The sequence below is a fragment of the Pseudophryne corroboree genome, chromosome 6 (genome assembly GCF_028390025.1).
Source record: "Pseudophryne corroboree isolate aPseCor3 chromosome 6, aPseCor3.hap2, whole genome shotgun sequence".
Taxonomy (NCBI): Eukaryota; Metazoa; Chordata; class Amphibia; order Anura; family Myobatrachidae; genus Pseudophryne; species Pseudophryne corroboree.
Window position 1 is genome coordinate 110,575,484 of NC_086449.1, and position 21,230 is coordinate 110,596,713.

Consider the following 21,230-nt stretch of genomic DNA (forward strand, 5'->3'; position numbering starts at 1 on the left):
TTTTGTCATGTCGACCTTGCTCATGTCAACCTAACCTAATGCTTGTGTCAACCTATTTTGTGTATCGACTTGGTCACTGTTGACCAATAGTGGTCGACCTAGATACTGTCGACCTAAGTGTGGTCCATCCTATGAACCACACCCATCTTAGCAGTAAATTAATTTTCCTCCCCAGGAAAGCAGCAGTGCGACATGATTATTTTGCCATATAACTGATGTCTCTTCAAAGTCCTGCAGGTCATTGCTGGCCCTTGCTTTTTGGGACTAGTTATTTCATTAATTTATTTATTGATTTATATTATATTATTATATTTTGCTGAAAATGCAACTTTGTTGCAACGCGTTGTGAGTAGGACACCCCAGGAGACTCTGCTGAATAATTCGATATGTGATACTGGTATATCTGTGTGCGACTGAGTCTCTGAATCTGCATATGAAGTGCTACGATGCAGCGGCCATGGCTATTTTCCATGCCAAGTTCCATTGTGCTTCATTACGGTACAGACTCAGTTACACACAGATATACATGTTATTCAGCACAGTCTCCTGGTACATCCGCAAAAAGACACCCAATGTTAGCATAGTTGCATGGGACCTAATGGTTCACTCGCTCCAGGCATCTCGTGCTTCATGGCATATTGAGGATGTATGAGGACAGAACTATATTACATTCTGCCCTCCATCCTTTATCTGCACTGATGCTTAAAGTTCTGTGCAGCATTTAGTCTATTGTGTTCCATCCAACTCACCAAACACCTTGGTGTAAAATTCTGCTCAGCAACAACTGCCACATCTTGATTTGCCTGGTTTGTTCTTGGTAAGCTAGGTCCAGTGTCCCTACAACAAATGCCAGTGGTCCCACAGATTTTGCTGAATTTTGTCAAAGGATAAATCAACTAGTAAGCAGTTTGGCTAATATGTTTATTTATCCTAAAGGCTATCCTAAAGAATATTTTAATTTAATCTCCCCCTATCTGCTACAGTATATATTGTGTTGCAATAGGAACAGTGTGCGGCAGAGTTAAAAAAAAAAATGTGTGTCTTACCTGTTTGTTGATTTCAGTGTTTCTCCCTGCAGACTAACATAGCTGAAAGCATGTGGTTGATCAAATCAGAGCAGCTGGGAGGAGCTCCCTTTTAAATGCAATGTGGGAGTGTCATTTTTCTGTCAGTCTGGGAGGAGGAGTCTAGGGTATATAAGGCATGTCTAGGCCATTTGTCTGTATGACTGACGCCGGTAAAGCTGGCCGGAGACTAGGGAGTAGGTCTAAGCTAGTGAATGACAGGGCTGTGAACATTTACTCAATAAAATTACTGGATTGTGGTCAACCTGACAAATAAAACCGTGGTGAAGAAGTCCAGAGTCATTGTGTGCTTCCACTACACAGCTTCTTTATCACAGCTGTTACACATACTCTTTAGTATAGCATAAATAATGGTTATTTCAGTTTGAAAGTACTCTGTCATGTACATTGAAATAACATATAGCCTATAGACATACGCTATCCCCTGCCACTTTATCTGCCCGCAATCATGGAAAAACATGACGTAACTGGATAGAGTGAATTCTCCATGTGACTATAGGAAGCTTCGCCTGTTTCTCCCACTGAGCCCATTTGTATACTGTAATAATAACACAAGTCCTATTACCTGCTCCTCTCCTTTGGTTAGCAGAAGACATCCATCTACAAGAGAGAAGTTTGATACATCCCAGACAGGAACATTCGGCGTTGCGTTGGAAGGCAATATAATGGGAGTCTCTGAAAGCATACATTTATAGGTTTACGTCACTCCAGTAAAGATGTACTCTCATATATATACAGGTTGAGTCTCCCTTATCCAAAATGCTCGGGACCAGAGGTATTTTGGATATGGGATTTTTCAGTATTTTGGAATAATTGCATACCATAACGAGATATTATGGTGATGGGACCTAAATCTAAGCACAGAATGCATTTATGTGTCATATACACCTCATACACACAGCCTGAAGGTCATTTTAGCCAATATTTTTTATAACTTTGTGCATTAAACAAAGAGTGTCTACATTCACACAATTCATTTATGTTACATATACACCTTATACACACAGCCTGAAGGTCATTTAATACAATATTTTTAATAACTTTGTGTATTAAACAAAGTTTGTGTACATTGAGCCATCAAAAAACAAAGGTTTCACTATCTCACTGTCACTCAAAAAAGTCCGTATTTCGGAATATTCCGTATTTCGGAATATTTGGATATGGGATACTCAACCTGTATATATATATATATATATATATATATAGTTATCTCTATACAAAATTATTGGGCGATTGACATATTAATAGTTTAATGAGCAGACTCAATATGTAGACAGGGAAGATACTTAAATTCTTTACCTATGCATGCTATGCCCGCTTTACTACAAAATCTAGGGATGCAGTCAGGATCCCAGTGGTTGAAATCCCAACGGGTCAGAATGGCAGCAGCATGATAAGTATTGGAGTATAGGATTAGGTGCACTATGGAGTGGGTTAGGATTAGGCTGCGAGGGGGGTGTGTGTTAGGTTAGACTGTGGGGGTAGTTAGTGAGGCTGTGGGAGGATTGGGTTCGGTTAGACTGTGGGGGTGGTTAGGGTTAGGCTGTGGGAGGGTTGTGTCAGAGTTAGGCTGCGGGGGTGGGTTAGTATTCGGCTGTGGGAGGGGTGGGGAGGGATTGGTTGCACAAAGGTTGGATTAGGGTTAGGGTTAAAATACTCAATGGGATCTGTCTGGATTTTGAATGTCGGGATGCTGCCGTCGGCATTCTGACCATCAGGATTTCAATTGCCGGGATTCTGATGCCATCCCAAATTCTATATATGCTTAAATCTGCCGGCTAACTTGCTCCTCATGTGAGACTTTGCTGTGTCGAAATGAGATAGGTCACCTTAAAGGATTGGAAATGTAGGTCTATTATCTGGTTCCACAGGATCCATAATATAAAATACTGGATACAGGGCCGGATCCAGGCCTACTAGAACCCTGAGTGAGAAAATTTGAAAGTGCCCCCCCCCCCCCCCCATGCGTGCGCTCCTGGAACAGTGGGCGTGGCCTCGCAACTTTATATAATCAGACTATAAATATATTTTCACACTCCTCTATACACACAACTAGCAGCCTTACACGTAACGCCCACTGTAGTGTACTTTAAACATAATGTCTCCAGTATAGTGTGCAGTGCCAGATACACACACGCCCCCAGTAGTGCCAAATACACAATATATTATGGATCCTGTGGAACCAGATAATATAGCCAGATACACATTATATGCTCCTACCAGTGGCAGATACACATGTCCCCAGCAGTACAGTGCCAGATACACATTATATGCCCCCACAGTGCCATACACATTATATGTCCCCACAGTGCCAGATACACTTTATATGCTCCCACAGTGCCAGATACACTTTATATGCTCCCACAGTGCCAGATACACATTATATGCCCCCAGTAGTGCCAGATACACATTATATACCCCCACAGTGCCAGATACACGTGCCCACCACAGTGCCAGATACACGTGCCCCTAGAGTGCCAGAAACAATTGCCCCCAGAGTGCCAGATACACTTGCCCCCAGAGTGCCAGATACACGTGCCCCCAGAGTGCCAGAAACAATTGCCCCCAGAGTGCCAGAAACACTTGCCCCCAGAGTGCCAGAAACACTTGCCCCCAGAGTGCCAGAAACACTTGCCCCCAGAGTGCCAGATACACTTGCCCCCAGAGTGCCAGATACACTTGCCCCCAGAGTGCCAGATCCACTTGCCCCCAGAGTGCCAGATACACAATGCCCCTGCATGTGTTCGTCCGCTGGACAGCTGCACTGAGTCTGCAGCAGCGTCCGTCCCATCAGTGGCTGTGTGTGCCGACGAGGGGGAGTGCTGGGGGCGGACTAAGACAAAGTTACTCTGTGTGCGCTGTGCGGCGCCAGCATTTGTGGGGGAGATGTATCAAACCTTAGAGAGAGATAAAGTGGAAAGATTTCCCCTAGCAACCCATCATCCCTTGTCATTTTATATACTACAGAATACACAAAGCAGTGCTGGAGACAGATAACAATTTAATAACATAATTGTAAAACACAATTAAAATACACTATAACTACACACGACCGATGAGTCATTTAAAATGCAAAAAAACATATATAGCAACCATATATTGACTTAATCAGGGCAGTAATAAATTGATTCATTATGTTAGTGTTGTTAGTTCCAGTCCATATGTAGAAATCAATTCTGTAATTAGTCCATTAATGACTTAGCATGCAAAGATTACTTTTGTAAAACAAATTGTTACTGTCCCAGTAGATACGTCTAGACTCTACAGTCTACACAGCAAAAAACATATAACACCACTTGCAGGGGCGTATCCTGAACTTTGTGGGCCCCATAGCAACACATTGAAGGGGCCCCTGTCCCAATGCTGCTAGATAGACACCTTTCCGCAGCAGGTTTTAATTTTATGCCGCATACTAGTGCCCTAGTTCATTTTATGAACCATCATAGTTCCATCGTTTACATGATGTCACATTGTAGGGCTGCCAGTACACATTATGCCACACAGTATCCCCATTTAACATTATGATATACAGTGTCCCCAGTTCATATAATGCCACTTACAGTGCCCCCTGTTAATACTGTGCCACATTAGAGTGTCCTCTAGTTCATATTATGCCACACTATAGTGCTTCTATTTCATATTGTGCCACATTACAGTGCTCCAGTTCGTGGCCTCCAGCTCATATTGTGCCACATTACAGTGCCCCCTTACCACTATACCATCCATTACACACACCTCTCACTGAAAATGTATGTCACGCAATTCAGGCTGGGTAATGGATCTGATCCAATTGATTAGCAGGCAAATCTGGGAGATTGGTATGCAACTATATAACTTGGGTCCAGGCCCCCCTAAGCCTCCGGGCCCCATAGCAATGGCACCTCTTGCACCCACTACAGCATACTTGCCTACCCTCCCGGAATGGCCGGGAGGCTCCCGAAAATCGGGTGACCCTCCCGGCACCCCCGGAAAGGTGGGCAAGCCTCCCGCTTTCCCCCTCGGCCGCCCGCAGCAGTGAACAAGTAGGCGGGCCGAGGGGGTCCGATGACGCGATTCGCGCTGAATCGTGTCATCGTAGCTCCGCCCCCCGCTATGCAGCGCCTCGTTTCTCGGCACAGCGGGGGGTGGAGTCATGATGACGCGACCCTGATGCAACGCCCCCGGACCGCCCATCCTGCTGCCGGCCACGCCCCGAACCACCCGTCCTGCTGCCGGCCACGCCCCCATTCACCTACAACGCTGCCTCCTCACGGAGGAGGAGGCAGCAAAGTAGGTAAGTATGCACTACAGTTATGCTTGTATAGTTGCCTGGTCGCACTTAAATACTGCTGTAAGCTTTACCTTGCTGGGGATCATATTATGCAGTACCACAGGAGGGCAGTGCAGTACTATAGAGATGTAACAAAGTTCTTACCTCCTATCTGCTTGATGACAGAACCCACAGTTTAGGGAGAATAATCCCGATGCAAATAAGCAATCAGCTTCTCATTAGCCTGTATAACCTGATGTCTGCAGTGTGACTGATGAACTCTGGGATCCAGTCTCCATTTTATAGACTCAGCTGCTCTGCTCACAGCTAGCCAGCTTCACATTTAAGCGGTTTAACCATACCTCCCAACTGTCCCGATTTTGGCGGGACAGTCCCGTTTTTCACGGTCTGTCCCGCTGTCCCACCCGCGGGTCGCAGTGTCCCGCGGGTGGGGGGGCAGTTGGGAGATCCCCCCCTGTCACTCGTTGCTCTGAGCAGAGCAGCGGTGAATAGATGCTGTGCGCATGCGCACAGTGTCTATTCACGGCAGAGAGGGACAGGGGGCATGACCAGCAGCTCTCACAGCGCTGTTCATGCACCCATAATGATGGAAACGGGGCGTGGCTTGCGGGCACTTGCCGCAAGGTCACGCCCCTTTTCGATAGGCCACGCCCCCTAATTCCGGGGGGGGGGGGGGGCGCCTTCGGCGCGCGAAAGTGTCCCTCCTTGCTGCGCTCCAATGTTGGGAGGTATGGTTTAACTGCATTTCAAAAGTGTGGTCCACTGCTGCACCGATCTCTAGGGTCTGTGGCTGGATCCAAAATATGCCAAATAGTGGGGGTAATTCTGAGTTGATCGCAGCAGGAACTTTGTTACCAGTTGGGAAAAACCATCTGCACTGCAGGGGAGGCAGATATAACATGTGCAGAGAGAGTTAGATTTGGGTGGGTTATTTTGTTTCAATGCAGGGTAAATACTGGCTGCTTTATTTTTACACTGCAATTTAGATTGGAGATTGAACACACCACACCCAAATCTAACTCTCTCTGCACATGTTATATCTGCCCCCCCTGCAGTGCACATGGTTTTGCCCAACTGATAAAAAAATGTCCTGCTGCGATCAACTTGGAATTACCCCCAGTGTCAACACATGGCCCTCTGTCATCAGATCATCCCCTTTATACCACCCCTCATTAGCTCAAACTGCACAAACCTTTCACTTCTCTCTCTTTCACTTCTGGGGGTAAATATAATAGCTTGTAAGCTGCAGGTGGTCAGTGGGTTCCTGGCTAGTCTGCCTGATGTTTTAATATTGCAATCATTTAAAAGGAAAAATCAGGTTGGTTGGTTTTGCCTTTATTAAGATTGTTACTTTAAAACATAGGTGGTCATTCCGAGTTGTTCGCTCGCTAGCAGTTTTTAGCAGCTATGCAAACGCTATTCTGCCTCCCTCTGGGAGTGTGTCGCAGAGCGGCTACAAAATAATTTTGTGCAGTTTCAGAGTAGCTTCAGACCTACTCAGCGCTTGCGATGACTTCAGACTATTTAGTTCCTGTTTTGACGTCACGAACACGCCCTGCGTTCGCCCAGCCACGCCTGCGTTTTTCCTGGCACACCTGCGTTTTTCCGAACACTCCCTGAAAATGGCCAGTTGACACCCAGAAACGCCCTCTTCCTGTCAATCACTCTGCGGCCAGCAGTGTGACTGAAATGCTTCGCTAGACCTTGTGTGAAACTACATCGTTCGTTGTAATAGTACGACGCACGTGCACATTGCGCCGCATACGCATGCACAGAAGTGACGATTTTTTTGTCTGATCGCTGCGCAGCGACCGAAAGCAGCTAGCGATCAACTCGGAATGACCCCCATTGAACAGACTCACCAGGAAGCCACCAATACAGTACCTGCAGTTCTCAGAAAAGAGCCCTACACATTAGAAGACATGACCAATGTGAAAGATGAACAATGTGGAAGATGAGCAATTTTCCTTGAACTTCCCAGAGCCCTGACAAACGAAATTGAGTGTACACACTAAGCAATTTTTCAAACAATTTGAAAGACTAATGGGCCCTACACACTGGCTGATCCGCCGCCGAGCTGCCCGACGGCGGATACGGCCGACGAGCGACCCAGCGGCGGGGGGGGGGCAGTGACGGGGGGAGTGAAGTTTCTTCACTCCCCCCGTCACGCGGCTCCATTGAAGTGCAGGCAAATATGGACGAGATCGTCCATAATGGCCTGCATGTACAGCCGACGGGGGACCAGCGATGAACGAGCGCGGGGCCGCACATCGTTCATCGCTGGAGCGTCCACACTGAAAGATATGAACGAGTTCTCATTTATGAACGAGATCGTTCATATCTTTCAAACAAATCGGCCAGTGTGTAGGGCCTATAAATATATCTTTGGAAGTGGCACCTTTTTTTTTTACATATTTTAATATTGGGGAGGCATTTCTGGGTGTGTGGGCAGGGCTGTAGAAGGGGGAACCAATCAAGTTTTTACACCTACTGCCCCACCAATTTTCACTGTGCCACCAACTTAAAAAAAAAAATCATTATAATGGGTTCCTAAATAATATATATACTGTATGCACACTTGGGATATCCATTGACATCACAACAAGTGGTTGAACACTGTTGAATTTGTCTTACAAAAAACTCTGATATCCAAGTGATATACGTCATTCCTTTTCATATAAGGCATTGTGGATCACAAATTTAAATGAACAGTGACCCATCTGATTGAGACACCTTTGAATTGTACATTAAAGGCCTTATAATTGCAAAGATGGTAATTATTCATGTATTAAGATGTACCCCTGATGAAGTCTCATCATAAGACGAAACGCGTAGGGTTTCTGATATATTTACCGTGACCTCTAAATACAAGGAGAAGACTGAAAAGGGACTTCTATACATTTGTATATTATTACCTACTGTGATTTTTAAGCTGTTGTTAATATCAGGAAAAAGTTTCCTATTTTGTACATTTTATTCAAATGGTTATGTCTATGTGAGTATGGACTTTTTATTCTATGAATTCTTGTAATAAATTGTATCAAGAGTTATACACTTTTTAACGCTACTCCTTGTACTAATACCCTATTTTTCTGGGTTTGCATGTCACATCGGTAATAGATGTAATAGTGGCAGGGTGTAGATAGAACACCAAGGCGCCAGTCCCACTACTGCTGTATATCTTCTATTTCTTGAGTTCCTTCTAACAGGGAACCCAGTGAGACAAGTCAGCCTGTTTAATTATTTTTGAAATTTCCTTTAAATAGCACAATAAGAGAGTTTTTGTCCATATATATATATATATATATATATATATATATATATACATACATACATACATACATACAGTGGGGATTGAAAGTTTGGGCACAACAGGCAAAAAATCATTTTAATATGCAAAAAGAAGCCAAGGAAAGATGGAAAAATCTCCAAAAGGCAGCAAATTACAGATTAGACATTCTTATAACATGTCAAAAAAAGTTTAATTTTATTTCCATCATTTACACTTTCAAAAGAACAGAAAACAAAAAATGGCATCTGCAAAAGTTTGGGCACCCTGCAGAGTTAATACCTTGTACTGCCCCCTTTGGCAGGTATCACAGCTTGTAAATGCTTTTTGTAGCCAGCCAAGAGTCTTTCAATTCTTGTTTGAGGTATCTTCGCCCATTCTTCCTTACAAAAGTCTTCCAGTTCTTTGAGATTCCTGGGCTGTCTGTGACGCACTGCTCTTTTAAGGTCTATCCATAGATTTTCAATTATGTTGAGGTCAGGAGATTGTGAAGGCCATGGCAAAACCTTCAGTTTACGCCTCTTGATGTAATCCACCGTGGATTTTTAGGTGTGTTTAGGATCATTATCCATTTGTAGAAGCCAGCCTCTCTTTAACTTCAGCTTTTTCACAGATGGCATCAAGTTAGCATCCAAAATTTGCTGGAATCTTATTGAATCCATTTTTCCTTCTACTCGTGAAATGTTCCCTGTGCCACTGGCTGCAATACAACCCCAAAGCATGATTGATCCACCCCCATGCTTAACAGTTGGACAGAGGTTAATTTCATTAAATTCTGTGCCCTTCCTTCTCCAAGCGTACCTTTGCTCATTCCGGCCAAAAAGTTCTATTTTAACATCATCGGTCCACAGAACTTTATTCCAAAATGCATCAGGCTTGTCTATATGTTCATTTGCAAACTTCAAACGCTGATTTTTGTGGTGAGGACGTAGAAGAGGTTTTCTTCTGATGACTCTTCCATGAAGACCATATTTGTACAAGTATCTCTTTATAGTGGAATAGTGTACCACAAATCCAGTGTCTGCCAGACCTTCCTGGAGGGATCGTGCAGTCAAACGTGGATTATGACTTGCTTTTCTCACAATCCTGCGAGCTGTTCTGTCTGATATTTTTCTTGGTCTTCCAGATCTTGCTTTAACTTCCACTGTTCCTCATGACTGCCATTTCTTAATTACATTCCGAACAGAGGATATGGGCATTTGATAATGCTTTGCTATCTTCTTATAGCCTTCTCCTGCTTTGTGAGCATCAACTATTCTCAGTTTCAGTGTTCTACACAACTGCTTAGAGGAACCCATGGTGCTGATTGTTGGAGCAAGGTCAGATGAGTCTGGGCTTTTAAAACCTTTGAGATTGACATCACCTGGCCTTTCCAGACGATGATTGAGAACAATCCATGACACTGCCAGGTCTCAGCTGTCCAAAGGGGGCAGTACAAGGTATTAACTCTGCAGGGTGCCCAAACTTTTGCAGACGCCATTTTTTGTTTTCTGTTCTTTTGAAATAAAATCAAACTTTTTTTGACATGTTATAAGAATGTCTAATCTGTAATTTGATGCCTTTTGGAGATTTTTCCATCTTCTTTTTGCACATTAAATGAATTTTTGCCTGGGGTGCCCAAACTTTCGATCCCCACTGTATATGTGTGTGAATAGCAGGCACTCTCTCTCCTTTACTGTTTGGCCGCGGTGCACACTGCAAACAATTCATCCATACCACCAGATGTACGGCATTCAGCGGTCTTTTTCACAAAAATTCACGAGACCACGGCTGATAGCAGCAACATTTCTGTTTTATTACCCTTTTTTTGTTACCCGATGCTGCTTGAAAATGGGTAATAAACCTGAAACGTTGCTGCTATCAGCCGTGGTCTGGTGAATTTTTGTAAAAAAGTCCACTGAGTGCCGTACATTTGGTAGTATATATATATATAGAAAAATTAGAACAGAAAAAGTGTATCCTGAAAATATATCCTAAACAAAAAAAATAATAATTGTATATTATTTAATTCCACCATATCACTCAGACTACCTGGAATCAAGGGTGGAATTTCCAATAGGCTTTTACGTCTACAAAGCCTATAATACCTATCCATTCATTCTGACTTGCTCTGTTGCTTTTATGGGTGGTCTTCAGTATGCCGCCGGCCGGGATCCCGGCGACCAGCATACCGGCGCTGGGATCCCGACCGCCAGCACATATTCTCCCTCTTGGGGATCCAAGACCCCACTGGAGAGAGAACAAATAGCGTGGCCCGTGTAGCACGGCACCGTGCCCGCAAGGGGCTCATTAGCACTCGCCCTGCTGTCTGTATGCCGGCGGTCGGGATCCCGGCGCCGGTATGCTAGCCCCCAGGGTACCGGCCGCCGACCACTCATACTACACCCGCTTTTATTGATACATTATTGAAATAACCTTTTTAACAAGTTGAGATATGTTTTGACAGGAGAAGCTGGGATCCCTGGGTCACTTAAGGGAGGTACTCACGGAGCGATATTCTAAGCAATCTGACTAGATTGCTTAGAATTTGAGCATTATCGCTCCGTGTGTAGCCCCCTCAGTGATAGCGATGCGCGGGCTATTGCTGCTGCTAGATTGGCCTGCATGCAGGCCAATCTAGCGGGTCACTCACTTCACCCGCTGGCCCCCCTGTCTCCCCCCGCACGCTCAGCACAGATCGTGCTGTGCTAAGCGGCGGGAGAGATGTGTGCTGAGCGGTTCGCTCAGCACACATCTCTCCCGCATCGGCCCGTCTATATGGGCTTTTGCAGCTCTCTCCCCTCCTATCTCTCCTCTGGTCAGGAAGGGGTGTAGTACTGCTGACCGGCGGTCAGGAGACCGGCGGTCAGCTTACCGACGCCGGGATCCCGGCAGCATACCAACGCCGGGATCCCGACGGGGAGGGGCGAGTGCAGCAAGCCCCTTGCGGGCTCGGTTCTATTCCCACTCTATTGGTGTCGTGGACACCCACGAGTGGAAATAGTCCCTGTTGGTCGGCATGCCGACCATCGGGATAGTAACCCGTCGGGCTGGTGGAGGAGGTCATGTGACTGTCGGTCAGCTGACCGGCGGTCACATGAATACCACCCGTCAGGAAGCTCTGTAGGTATCTCTTGAAACCTGATACTCCTTTGTCTATGCCTGCAATGCATACAGTCCTGCTCACATTGTGGCAGCCTGGTTCTGCTACTGCAAGAGGGAGATCTAGTGATGTTTGTGTGATCTGGCTGAGGGGCCCAGGGCCGAAACTAGGATTTTCATCACCCGGGCAAGGCGATAGTTTGCGCCCAAAAAAAAAAAAAACAACAACAGTAAAACAAACTCTGTCAGACTAAAATATCAGATTACCAGGAAATTTGATAAAAAGGAGATACTATTGGACAATATTCCCCAATGTGCATCAAATGCCCTACAGTATGCGTCACATGCCCTGCCAGCGTGTTCAACTACATGATCCACTGTGTGTCCCCATACATTGCACTATATCATAACACTTTGTCACTGCACTACATTCTCCTATCCACTGCACTACATCACTATACTACATCCCCTACACGCTGAACTACATCACTACACTACATGCCGCTATGCTCTGCACTACATACCCTATATGCTACACTACATCACTACACTACATACCCTATATGCTACACTACATCACTACACTACATCCCCTTATATGCTACACCACATCAGTGCACTACATGCCCCTATATACTGCAATACATTACTACACTACATACCCTATATGGTACACTACATCCCCCTATAAGCTACACCAAATCCCCCCATCTGGGAGGCAAAGTGCAGCACTACATGCCCCTATATACTGCAATACATTACTACACTACATACCCTATATGGTACACTACATCACTACACTACATCTCCTTATATGCTACACCACGTCAGTGCACTACATGCCCCTATATACTGCAATACATTACTACACTACATACCCTATATGGTACACTACATCCCCCTATAAGCTACACCAAATCCCCCCATCTGGGAGGCAAAGCGCAGCTTGATGCTGCTAACTGAGAGCACAGTGCGCTTCTATAGCTTGTACAGTGCACTGCACGCTAGTCGCAGCACTGCGTGGCAAAGAAGAGAGTTTAAGACAGTAGCCGGCATAGAAGAGATCCAAGGTACTGGAGCTCACCTGCACAGTATTGGAGCCAGCTGTGGGCAGACAGGTGGGTCAGATACATTGCCAAGGGTGCTGTCTGGTGCCTCACTGGAGCAGCACAGTACTCTGTAACTTCTTGGCACCCCCTCCAATCCTGCACCCGGGGCACATGCCCCACACACACACACACACACACACACACACACACACTTAATCTGTCTATGCTCCCCCGTATTATGTTTTATATATGTATTAGAGTAATTAAATATGTTGATTTATTATTGTACCTCATATAAAGCAGCGCCGAGATCTGTGTATTGCAGTATGAATATACTGTATAGGAGAAAGGCTGAGTTGGAATCACCCAATCAAACAAAATCCTTGCTTTCCCCTATTATCCATGTACAGTTTTTACATATATATTTGGAACCTTACACAATTTACATAATTTTGGCTCTGTAAGCCACCACAACAATTGGTTTGAAATGAAACAGTGGCGCTACCTGAGTCTACAACACTATGGAGAGGAGGGGACCACCCAGAGTCTGCTCACATGCCCCCTCCTCTGCACATGAGGGCCCTGCACTAAATGAAGCGTTTCTGCCATTGTTATGCTTTGCCAGGCCTTTACTGCAGCTGACTTCAGTTGTTCAGTTGTGTTTGTGGGTCTTTTTGCCTTTAGTTTTGTCTTCAGCAAGTGAAATGCTGCTTGATAGGGTTCAGATCAGGTGCAGAGTATTCTACTTCTTTGCTTTAATATACTCCTGGGTTGTTTTCTAAGTAAATCCTGGGGCAGATGTATTAAACCTGGAGAAGTGATAAAGCAGAGATAAGTGGAAGGTGATAATAACGTACCAGCCAGTCAGCTCCTGTCAGTTTTCAAATCTGCAATGATTGGCTGGTATGTTATTACCTTGCACTTATCACTGGTTTATCAGTTCTTTATCCCTTCTCCAGGTTAATACATCTATATTATGGGGGTCATTCCGAGTTGTTCGCTCGCAAGCTGCTTTTAGCAGCTTTGCACACGCTAAGCCGCCGCCTACTGGGAGTGAATCTTAGCCATACTTGCCTACTTTTGAAAACTAGTTTCAGGGAGATTCCAGGCGGCAGCAGAATATGCCGCACAAAGCGCGGCGCGCCGTTGAAGGGGGGGTGTCATGCTTCACCCAAAGTGCGTGTTGAGGACTACCTATAGGCGTATTTATTGCCACTCAGGGGTGTGTCCTGCAATGGCAGGTGAAAATTAGTACTAAAAGCAGCACAAAAAAAAGGGTAATACTATAGGTACACTAGAGTAATAATACAGGCAGGCCCGGCGCTACCCGCTCAGCGAAGGGATGCAGTGCAGGGAGGCGCTGGGACAGAGAGGCGCTCCCCCTGCTCTGAATCCCTTCACTGCTGCGCCGTCCTGTCCCCCTGCTGCTGCTGTGACTGTCACGGTATGACAGTCACTGGCAGCAGCGCCTGCTGAATGAAAAACCTCCAGCCTCCCCTCCCCGTGTGACAGCGGCTGACGGGCTGAGTATGGGACAGAAGGGGGCGGAGCTAAACTGCCCAAAAGGGGGCGGGGCTAAACGGGACAGAAGGGGCGGAGCTACACTGACCAGGCTGCAGTACAGAGGGAGACTGGCTTAGGTAAGTGGTGTGTGTGTGTGTGTGTGTGTGTGTGTGTGTGTGTGTGTGTGTGTGTGTGTGTGTGTATATATATATATATATGGTGAGTGTGTATGTGTGCATATGGTGGGTGGGTGTGTATGTGTGTGTATATATGTGTGAATTGTGTGTGTGAGGTATGTCTGCGTACGCGCACTTTATGGATGCTAGTATTGGGGGGGCATTACGTATAATGACGCTACTACTGGGGGAGGCCATTACATGCAAGGACGATACTACTACTGGGGGGGCATTACGTATAAGGACGCTACTACTACAGGGGGGCATTACGTGAAACTACGCTACTACTGGGGTGGCCATTATTTATAAGGACGATACTACTACTAGGGGGGAATTACGTATAAGGATGTTACTACTACTGTGGGTGCACTACGTATAAGGATGCTACTACTACAGGGGGGGCTTTACGCGTAACGACGCTACTACTACTGGGAGGGTGCATTACGTATAAGGACGCTACTACAGGGGGGGCATTATGCGTAACAACGCTACTACTGCTGGGGGGGGCATTACTTATAAGGACGCTACTACTACTACGGGGGAATTACATATAAGGAGGCTTCTACTGGGGGTGCATTATGTATAAGGACGCTACTACTACTGTGGGGCATTACGTATATGGACGATACTACTATTAGGGGGAATTACGTATAAGGACGCTTTTACTACTGGGGGTGCACTACGTATAAGGACGCTACTACTGCTGGGGGGGGCATTACGTATAAGAACGCTACTACTACTTGGGGGTATTATATATAAGGACGCTACTATTACTGGGGGGGCATTACGTATAAGGATGCTACTACTGGGAGGGCATTATGCATAAGGACGCTACTACTACGGGGGGGGCATTACATGTAAAGATGCTACTACTGGGGGGGGGCATTACGTATAAGGACGCTACTAGTACTGTGGGGGGGCATTACGTATAAGGACGCTACTACTACTAGGGGGGAATTACGTACAAGGACGCTTCTACTACTGGGGGTACACTACGTATAAGGACGCTTCTACTACTGGGGGGGCATTACGTATATAAGGACGCATCTACTACTGGGGGTGCACTACGTATAAGGATGCTACTACTACTCTGGGTGCATTATGTATAAGGATGCTACTACTACTGGGGGGGGCACTACGTATAAGGATGCTACTACTCTGGGGGCATTATGTATAAGGATGCTACTACTACTGTGAGTGCATTATGTATAAGGGTGCTACTACTACTGGGGTGCATTACATATAAGGACGCTACTACTACGGGTGGGGCATTACGTATAAGATTAATAAGATTGTGCTACATTGTGGCGTAATTTTAAATGGGGGTACTATTGTGTGGCCATGCCCCTTACTTGTGAGACCACACCCCTTTTCCCGGCGCACGCCAACGGAATATGGGAGGGCGCAATTTTATAGTTTGCAGGGGGGCGCCGAACACCCTAGCACCGGCCCTGAATACAGGTGAACTAAATTATGATACCTTGCACATTTCTGAGAAGAAACGGACAGTATATTACACATTACACCCAGTACACACAGCACCATAATACATTATATTATACACAGCCCCCCTCCCCATATTGTACCCAGTACCACTTAACATTACATTATACGTAGCCCCAGTCAGTGCCTTAACTAGTTTAACTATTTTTTAGCACTGTGGGCAAGAAACAGCATCGGTGCCCCCCTATAAAAAAAACTGGGCAAGTGCGTGCCGGAGGCAAGCGCGCGCCAAAAAGTTAGGGGCGTGGCTTCATGGGGAAGTGGCGTGGCCACAGAGTTTCCTTTTGCAGATTACGGCAGGCAGAACTCCATTTTACACATTACGGCAGCAGAGTCCCCCTTTTTTACACATTACAGCATTAGAGCCCCCCTTTTTCTTTTTTACACATTAGGCAGGCAGAGTTCCCCTTTTATTTTTACACATTACAGCAGCATAGTCCCCTTTTTTTACACAGTGCGGCAGGCAGTCCCCTCTCCGCTTCCCACCCTACGCTGCACTCTTCGCAGCACAGGGCATGTGGGTGGGCTGGGGGCAGGCTGGGAGAGACGTCATCTCTCCCAGCACATAGGAAGCGGAGGGGGAGCTGCAGCGCTGCCTGGCTACCTAGGTGAGAGTAGCGGTGATGGCGGGGGGGGGGGGGGAGGTAGGGCTGGACCCCACAGTGCGACGGAGCGGCCAGGTGGATGTTGCCGGTGATCATGCGCCTCCAGTGGCACAAAGCTCGTTACGGCCCTGGCCCCACTCCCTCATATTACAGCCAGTACACACAGTACCATATTACATTATATAAAGCCCCACTCCCTCATATTACAGCCAGTACACACAGTACCATATTACATTATATAAAACCCACTCCCTCATATTACAGCCAGTACACACAGTACCATATTACATTATATAAAGCCCCACTCCCTCATATTACAGCCAGTATACACAGTACCATATTACATTACATTATACATAGCCGCAGTCCCCCATATTACAGCCAGTACACCCGGACCCATATTATATTAAATTATACGCAGCCTATACAGTCCCCCCAATATTACACCGAGTAGCACATTACATTTCACACAGCCCTCCTCCCCCATATCACAGATAGTACACAGCCAGCACCATATTACATTATATTATACACAGCACAATCCCCCCCCCCCCCCCCCAATATTACACCCGGTAGCACATTAAATATCACACAGCCCCCCCTCCCCCTTATTACAGATAGTACACAGCAGGGCCGGCTCCAGGCACGTTCGACTAGAGCGGCCGCGCGGGGCGCCACCCTTAATGGGCGCCGCCATCTTTGTGCCTGGAGCCAGCCTGCAGTGCTCCCTGTATGCGGCTGTGCGGCGCCGGCGTCTGACGATAGACGCCGGGCAGCCGCGCACACGAGTTTTAGAAGAGCCGCCCGTGTCCTCAGCGGCACTCCCCCTCCCGCCACCACCGCAGGTATCGTGAAGCAGTATATGGATTGGGCACTGTGGGGGCATATCTTTCACTGTGGGGGCAATTATGTGTCTGGAAATGTGGGGGCATGTCTGCACTGTGGGGGTATATCTTTCACTGTGGGGGCGTTTATGAATCTGGCACTGTGGGGGCATATCTGTCACTGTGGGGGCATTTATATATCTGGCACTGTGGGGGCATTTATGTATCAAGCACTGTGGGGGCATTTATGTATCTGGCATTGTGGGGGCATTTATGTATCTGGCACTGAGGGGGTATATCTGCACTGTGGGGGCATTAATGTATCTGGCACTGTGGGGGCATATCTGCACTGTGGGGGCATATCTGCAGTGTGGGGCATTTATGTATCTGGCGCTGTGGGGGTATATCTGCACTGTGGGGGCATTAATGTATCTGGCACTGTGGGGGCATTTATGTATCTGGCACTGAGGGGGCATATCTGCACTGTGGGGGCATTTATGTATCTGGCACTGTGGGGGTATATCTGCACTGTGAGGGCATTAATGTATCTGGCACTGTGGGGGCATATCTGTACTGTGGGTTCATTTATGTATCTGGCACTGTGGGTTCATTTATGTATCTGGCACTGTGGGGGCATTTATGTATCTGGCATTGTGGGGGCATTTATGTATCTGGCACTGTGGGGGCGTTTATGTATCTGGCACTGTGGGGGCATATCTGCACTGTGGGGGCATTTATGTATCAGGCACTGTGGGGGGGGGCATTTATGTATCTGGCATTGTGGGGGCATTAATGTATCTGGCACTGTGGGGCCATATCTGCACTGTGGGGACATTTATGTATCTGGAACTGTGGGGGCATATCTGCAGTGTGGGGGCATTTTATGTATCTGGCACTGTGGGGGCATATTGGCACTGTGGGGGCATATTGGCACTGTGGGGGCATTTATGTATCTGGAACTGTGGGGGCATTTATGTATCTGGAATGGTGGGGGCATATCTGCACTGTGGGGGCATTTTATGTATCTGGCACTGTGGGGGCATTTATGTATCTGGCACTGTGGGGGTATATCTGCACTGTGGGGGCATTGATGTATCTGGCACTGTGGGGGCATATCTGCACTGTGGGGGCATATCTGCACTGTGGGGGCATTTATGTATCTGGCGCTGTGGGGGTATATCTGCACTGTGGGGGCATTAATGTATCTGGCACTGTGGGGGCATATCTGGCACTGTGTGGCCATTTATGTAGCTGGTACTGCTGGGGGGGGCATGTCACGTGTAGCTGGCACTGCTGGGGGGGGGGCATGTCGCGTGTAGCTGGCACTGCTGGGGAGCATGTCGCGTGTAGCTGGCACTGCTGGGGGGCATGTCGCGTGTAGCTGGCACTGCTGGGGGGCATGTCGCGTGTAGCTGGCACTGCTGGGGGGCATGTCACGTGTAGCTGGCACTGCTGGGGGGCATGTCACGTGTAGCTGGCACTGCTGGGGAGCATGTTATGTAGTGTTCCCGCTAGGCGTCTGTGGCTAGGCAATGTGTCTCAGTTATCTCCCTGGTGCAATGTGTCTCAGTGCTGTGCCTGGCGCAAAGTGTATAGGAGGTTCTACCTGGTGCAGTGTGTATTAGCTGCACTACTGTGTGGTGTAATGCAAATTGCCACTATTATGTGGCCACGTACCTTCCCCACGAAGTAACTCCCCTTAATTTTTGCTGCGCGCCTTCGGCGCGCACTGTCCATGCTTTGCATATAGGTATGGGAACAACAAGCAGTATGTACATCATTTTGCCCTCCTAACTTAAAAATGTGCCCTCCCTGTGATCAGCACCATGCCCTAAAAAGTGAACACTATCATGTGTAGCTGGCACTGCTGGGGGGCATGTCATGTGTAGCTGGCACTGCTGCGGGGCATGTCATGTGTAGCTGGCACTGCTGTGGGGCATGTCATGTGTAGCTGGCACTGCTGGGGGGCATGTCATGTCTATCTGGCACTGCACATTATGTGTATCTGGCACTATACTGGAGACATTGTGTGTAAGGAACACTACTGTGGCTATGTGTAAGGCTGCTAATTGTGTGAAAATATGTTTATAGTTTGATGATATGAAGTTACGAGGCCACGCCCACTTTTCCAGAGGCCACACCCACTTTTCCGAGAGAGCGCGCGCCATAGGCGCGCGCATGGGGGGGGGGCGCCTTTACATTTTCTCGCTCAGGGTGCTAGTAGGCCTGGAGCCGGCCCTGGTACACAGCACCATATTACATTTTATTATACACAGCACAATCCCCCCCAATATTACACGCGGTAGCACTTTACATATCACACAGCCCCACCTACCCCTTATTACAGAAAGTACCATATAACATCTTGCACAGTACACACACCCCTCCCCCGACCACATTATACACATCCCCCCTTTCTCATACAACCCCCAGCACATACAGCACCCACCTGGCTATGGCTTCTCCTTCCTGTGAAGAGCAGGAGCCGAGGCCGGGACAGTGTGGTGGAGGGAGGCAGCAGCACTGTGCAGGCACATGACATGAGGAGGAACAGGAGGAGATCAGACGGGTGAGTGAGGTGGGCGGGGCCAGCAGCAGGGAAGCAGAGCACTGGCTGTCAGTAGGCCAGCTGCTCTGCTAATCATTCTCCTACCTCCGCTCAGGCTGCCGGCTCTCTGTGCACAGCAGGAGGCAGGACGGCCACCGCGGCTGTGACCTCCTACGTGCAGGCCCCGCCCCCCGCATTTCCGGACTCGCACATGCGGGAGGGCAGGCAAGGTTTGCGGGGCAGCGGGAGGCTCATTGAAAAATCGGGAGCCTCCCGCTGAATGCGGGAGGGTAGGCAAGTCTGATCTTAGCTTATCAAAATTGCGAACGAAAGATTCGCAATATTGCGAAAAAAGACTTCTCTGTGCAGTTTCTGAGTAGCTCCAGACTTACTCTGCCAGTGCGATCAGTTCAGTGCTTGTCGTTCCTGGTTTGACGTCACAAACACACCCAGCGTTCGCTCAGACACTCCCCCGTTTCTCCAGCCACTCCCGCGTTTTTCCCAGAAACGGTAGCGTTTTTTCGCACACACCCATAAAACGGCCAGTTTCCGCCCAGAAACACCCACTTCCTGTCAATCACACTACGATCAACAGAACGAAGAAAAAACCTCGTAATGCCGTGAGTAAAATTCCTAACTGCATAGCAAATTTACTTGGCGCAGTCGCACTGCGGACATTGCGCATGCGCATTAGCGACTAATCGCTCTGTTGCGAGAAAAAAATAACGAGCGAACAACTCGGAATGACCCCCTATGTTTCCATTATTCTGGTGCAGGTTGGTCTTATGGTGCCCATACACTTGTGCGATGCCCCGCGACGCGACATTGTGGGGCATTGCACCGGCAGCTCAGGTGCGATGAAATCGCGCCTGAACTGCCGAAGTGATTACCATGCGATCATGCAATAGATCGCATGGTAATCATGTGATGGGCACATCACCGCCGAGTGGGAGCGGCCTCTGGCAGCTCCCGGCGGGTGCCTATCGCGCATCGCAGTGCGATATATCGCATGTGTTTTTAAAAACACATGCGATCGCACTGCGGTGTGATAAATATTAAGTGCAGCGTTGCATGGTACCTTAAATGCTCATACAATCCTTTGATTCCTCTCACAGATGCGGTCGAAATCGAAGGATTGTATGCCATATCTCGCAAGTGTATGGGCTACATTAGTTTCACCTGTTTAAACAATGCTGTTCCAGAACTGGGTTGGGTTTTTTAGATTTTTTTTTATTTTTTTTCCCCAGCAAAGTCTAATCTGGTCTTTCCTGAGGTTTATGAATGGTTTGCACTTTAT

The 21,230-nt window shown here is 47.4% G+C and overlaps 1 protein-coding gene across 1 annotated transcript in view; it reads right to left on the bottom strand.

Annotated features, from left to right (window-relative positions):
- RASAL3 (RAS protein activator like 3) overlaps positions 1-21,230 on the bottom strand; it is a 150,907-nt gene that overhangs the window by 124,873 nt on the left and 4,804 nt on the right. Inside the window, exon 2 of the mRNA XM_063931662.1 lies at positions 1,651-1,760. Within this exon, the coding sequence (XP_063787732.1) occupies positions 1,651-1,760 (110 nt within the window). The remainder of the gene's footprint in view (positions 1-1,650; positions 1,761-21,230) is intronic.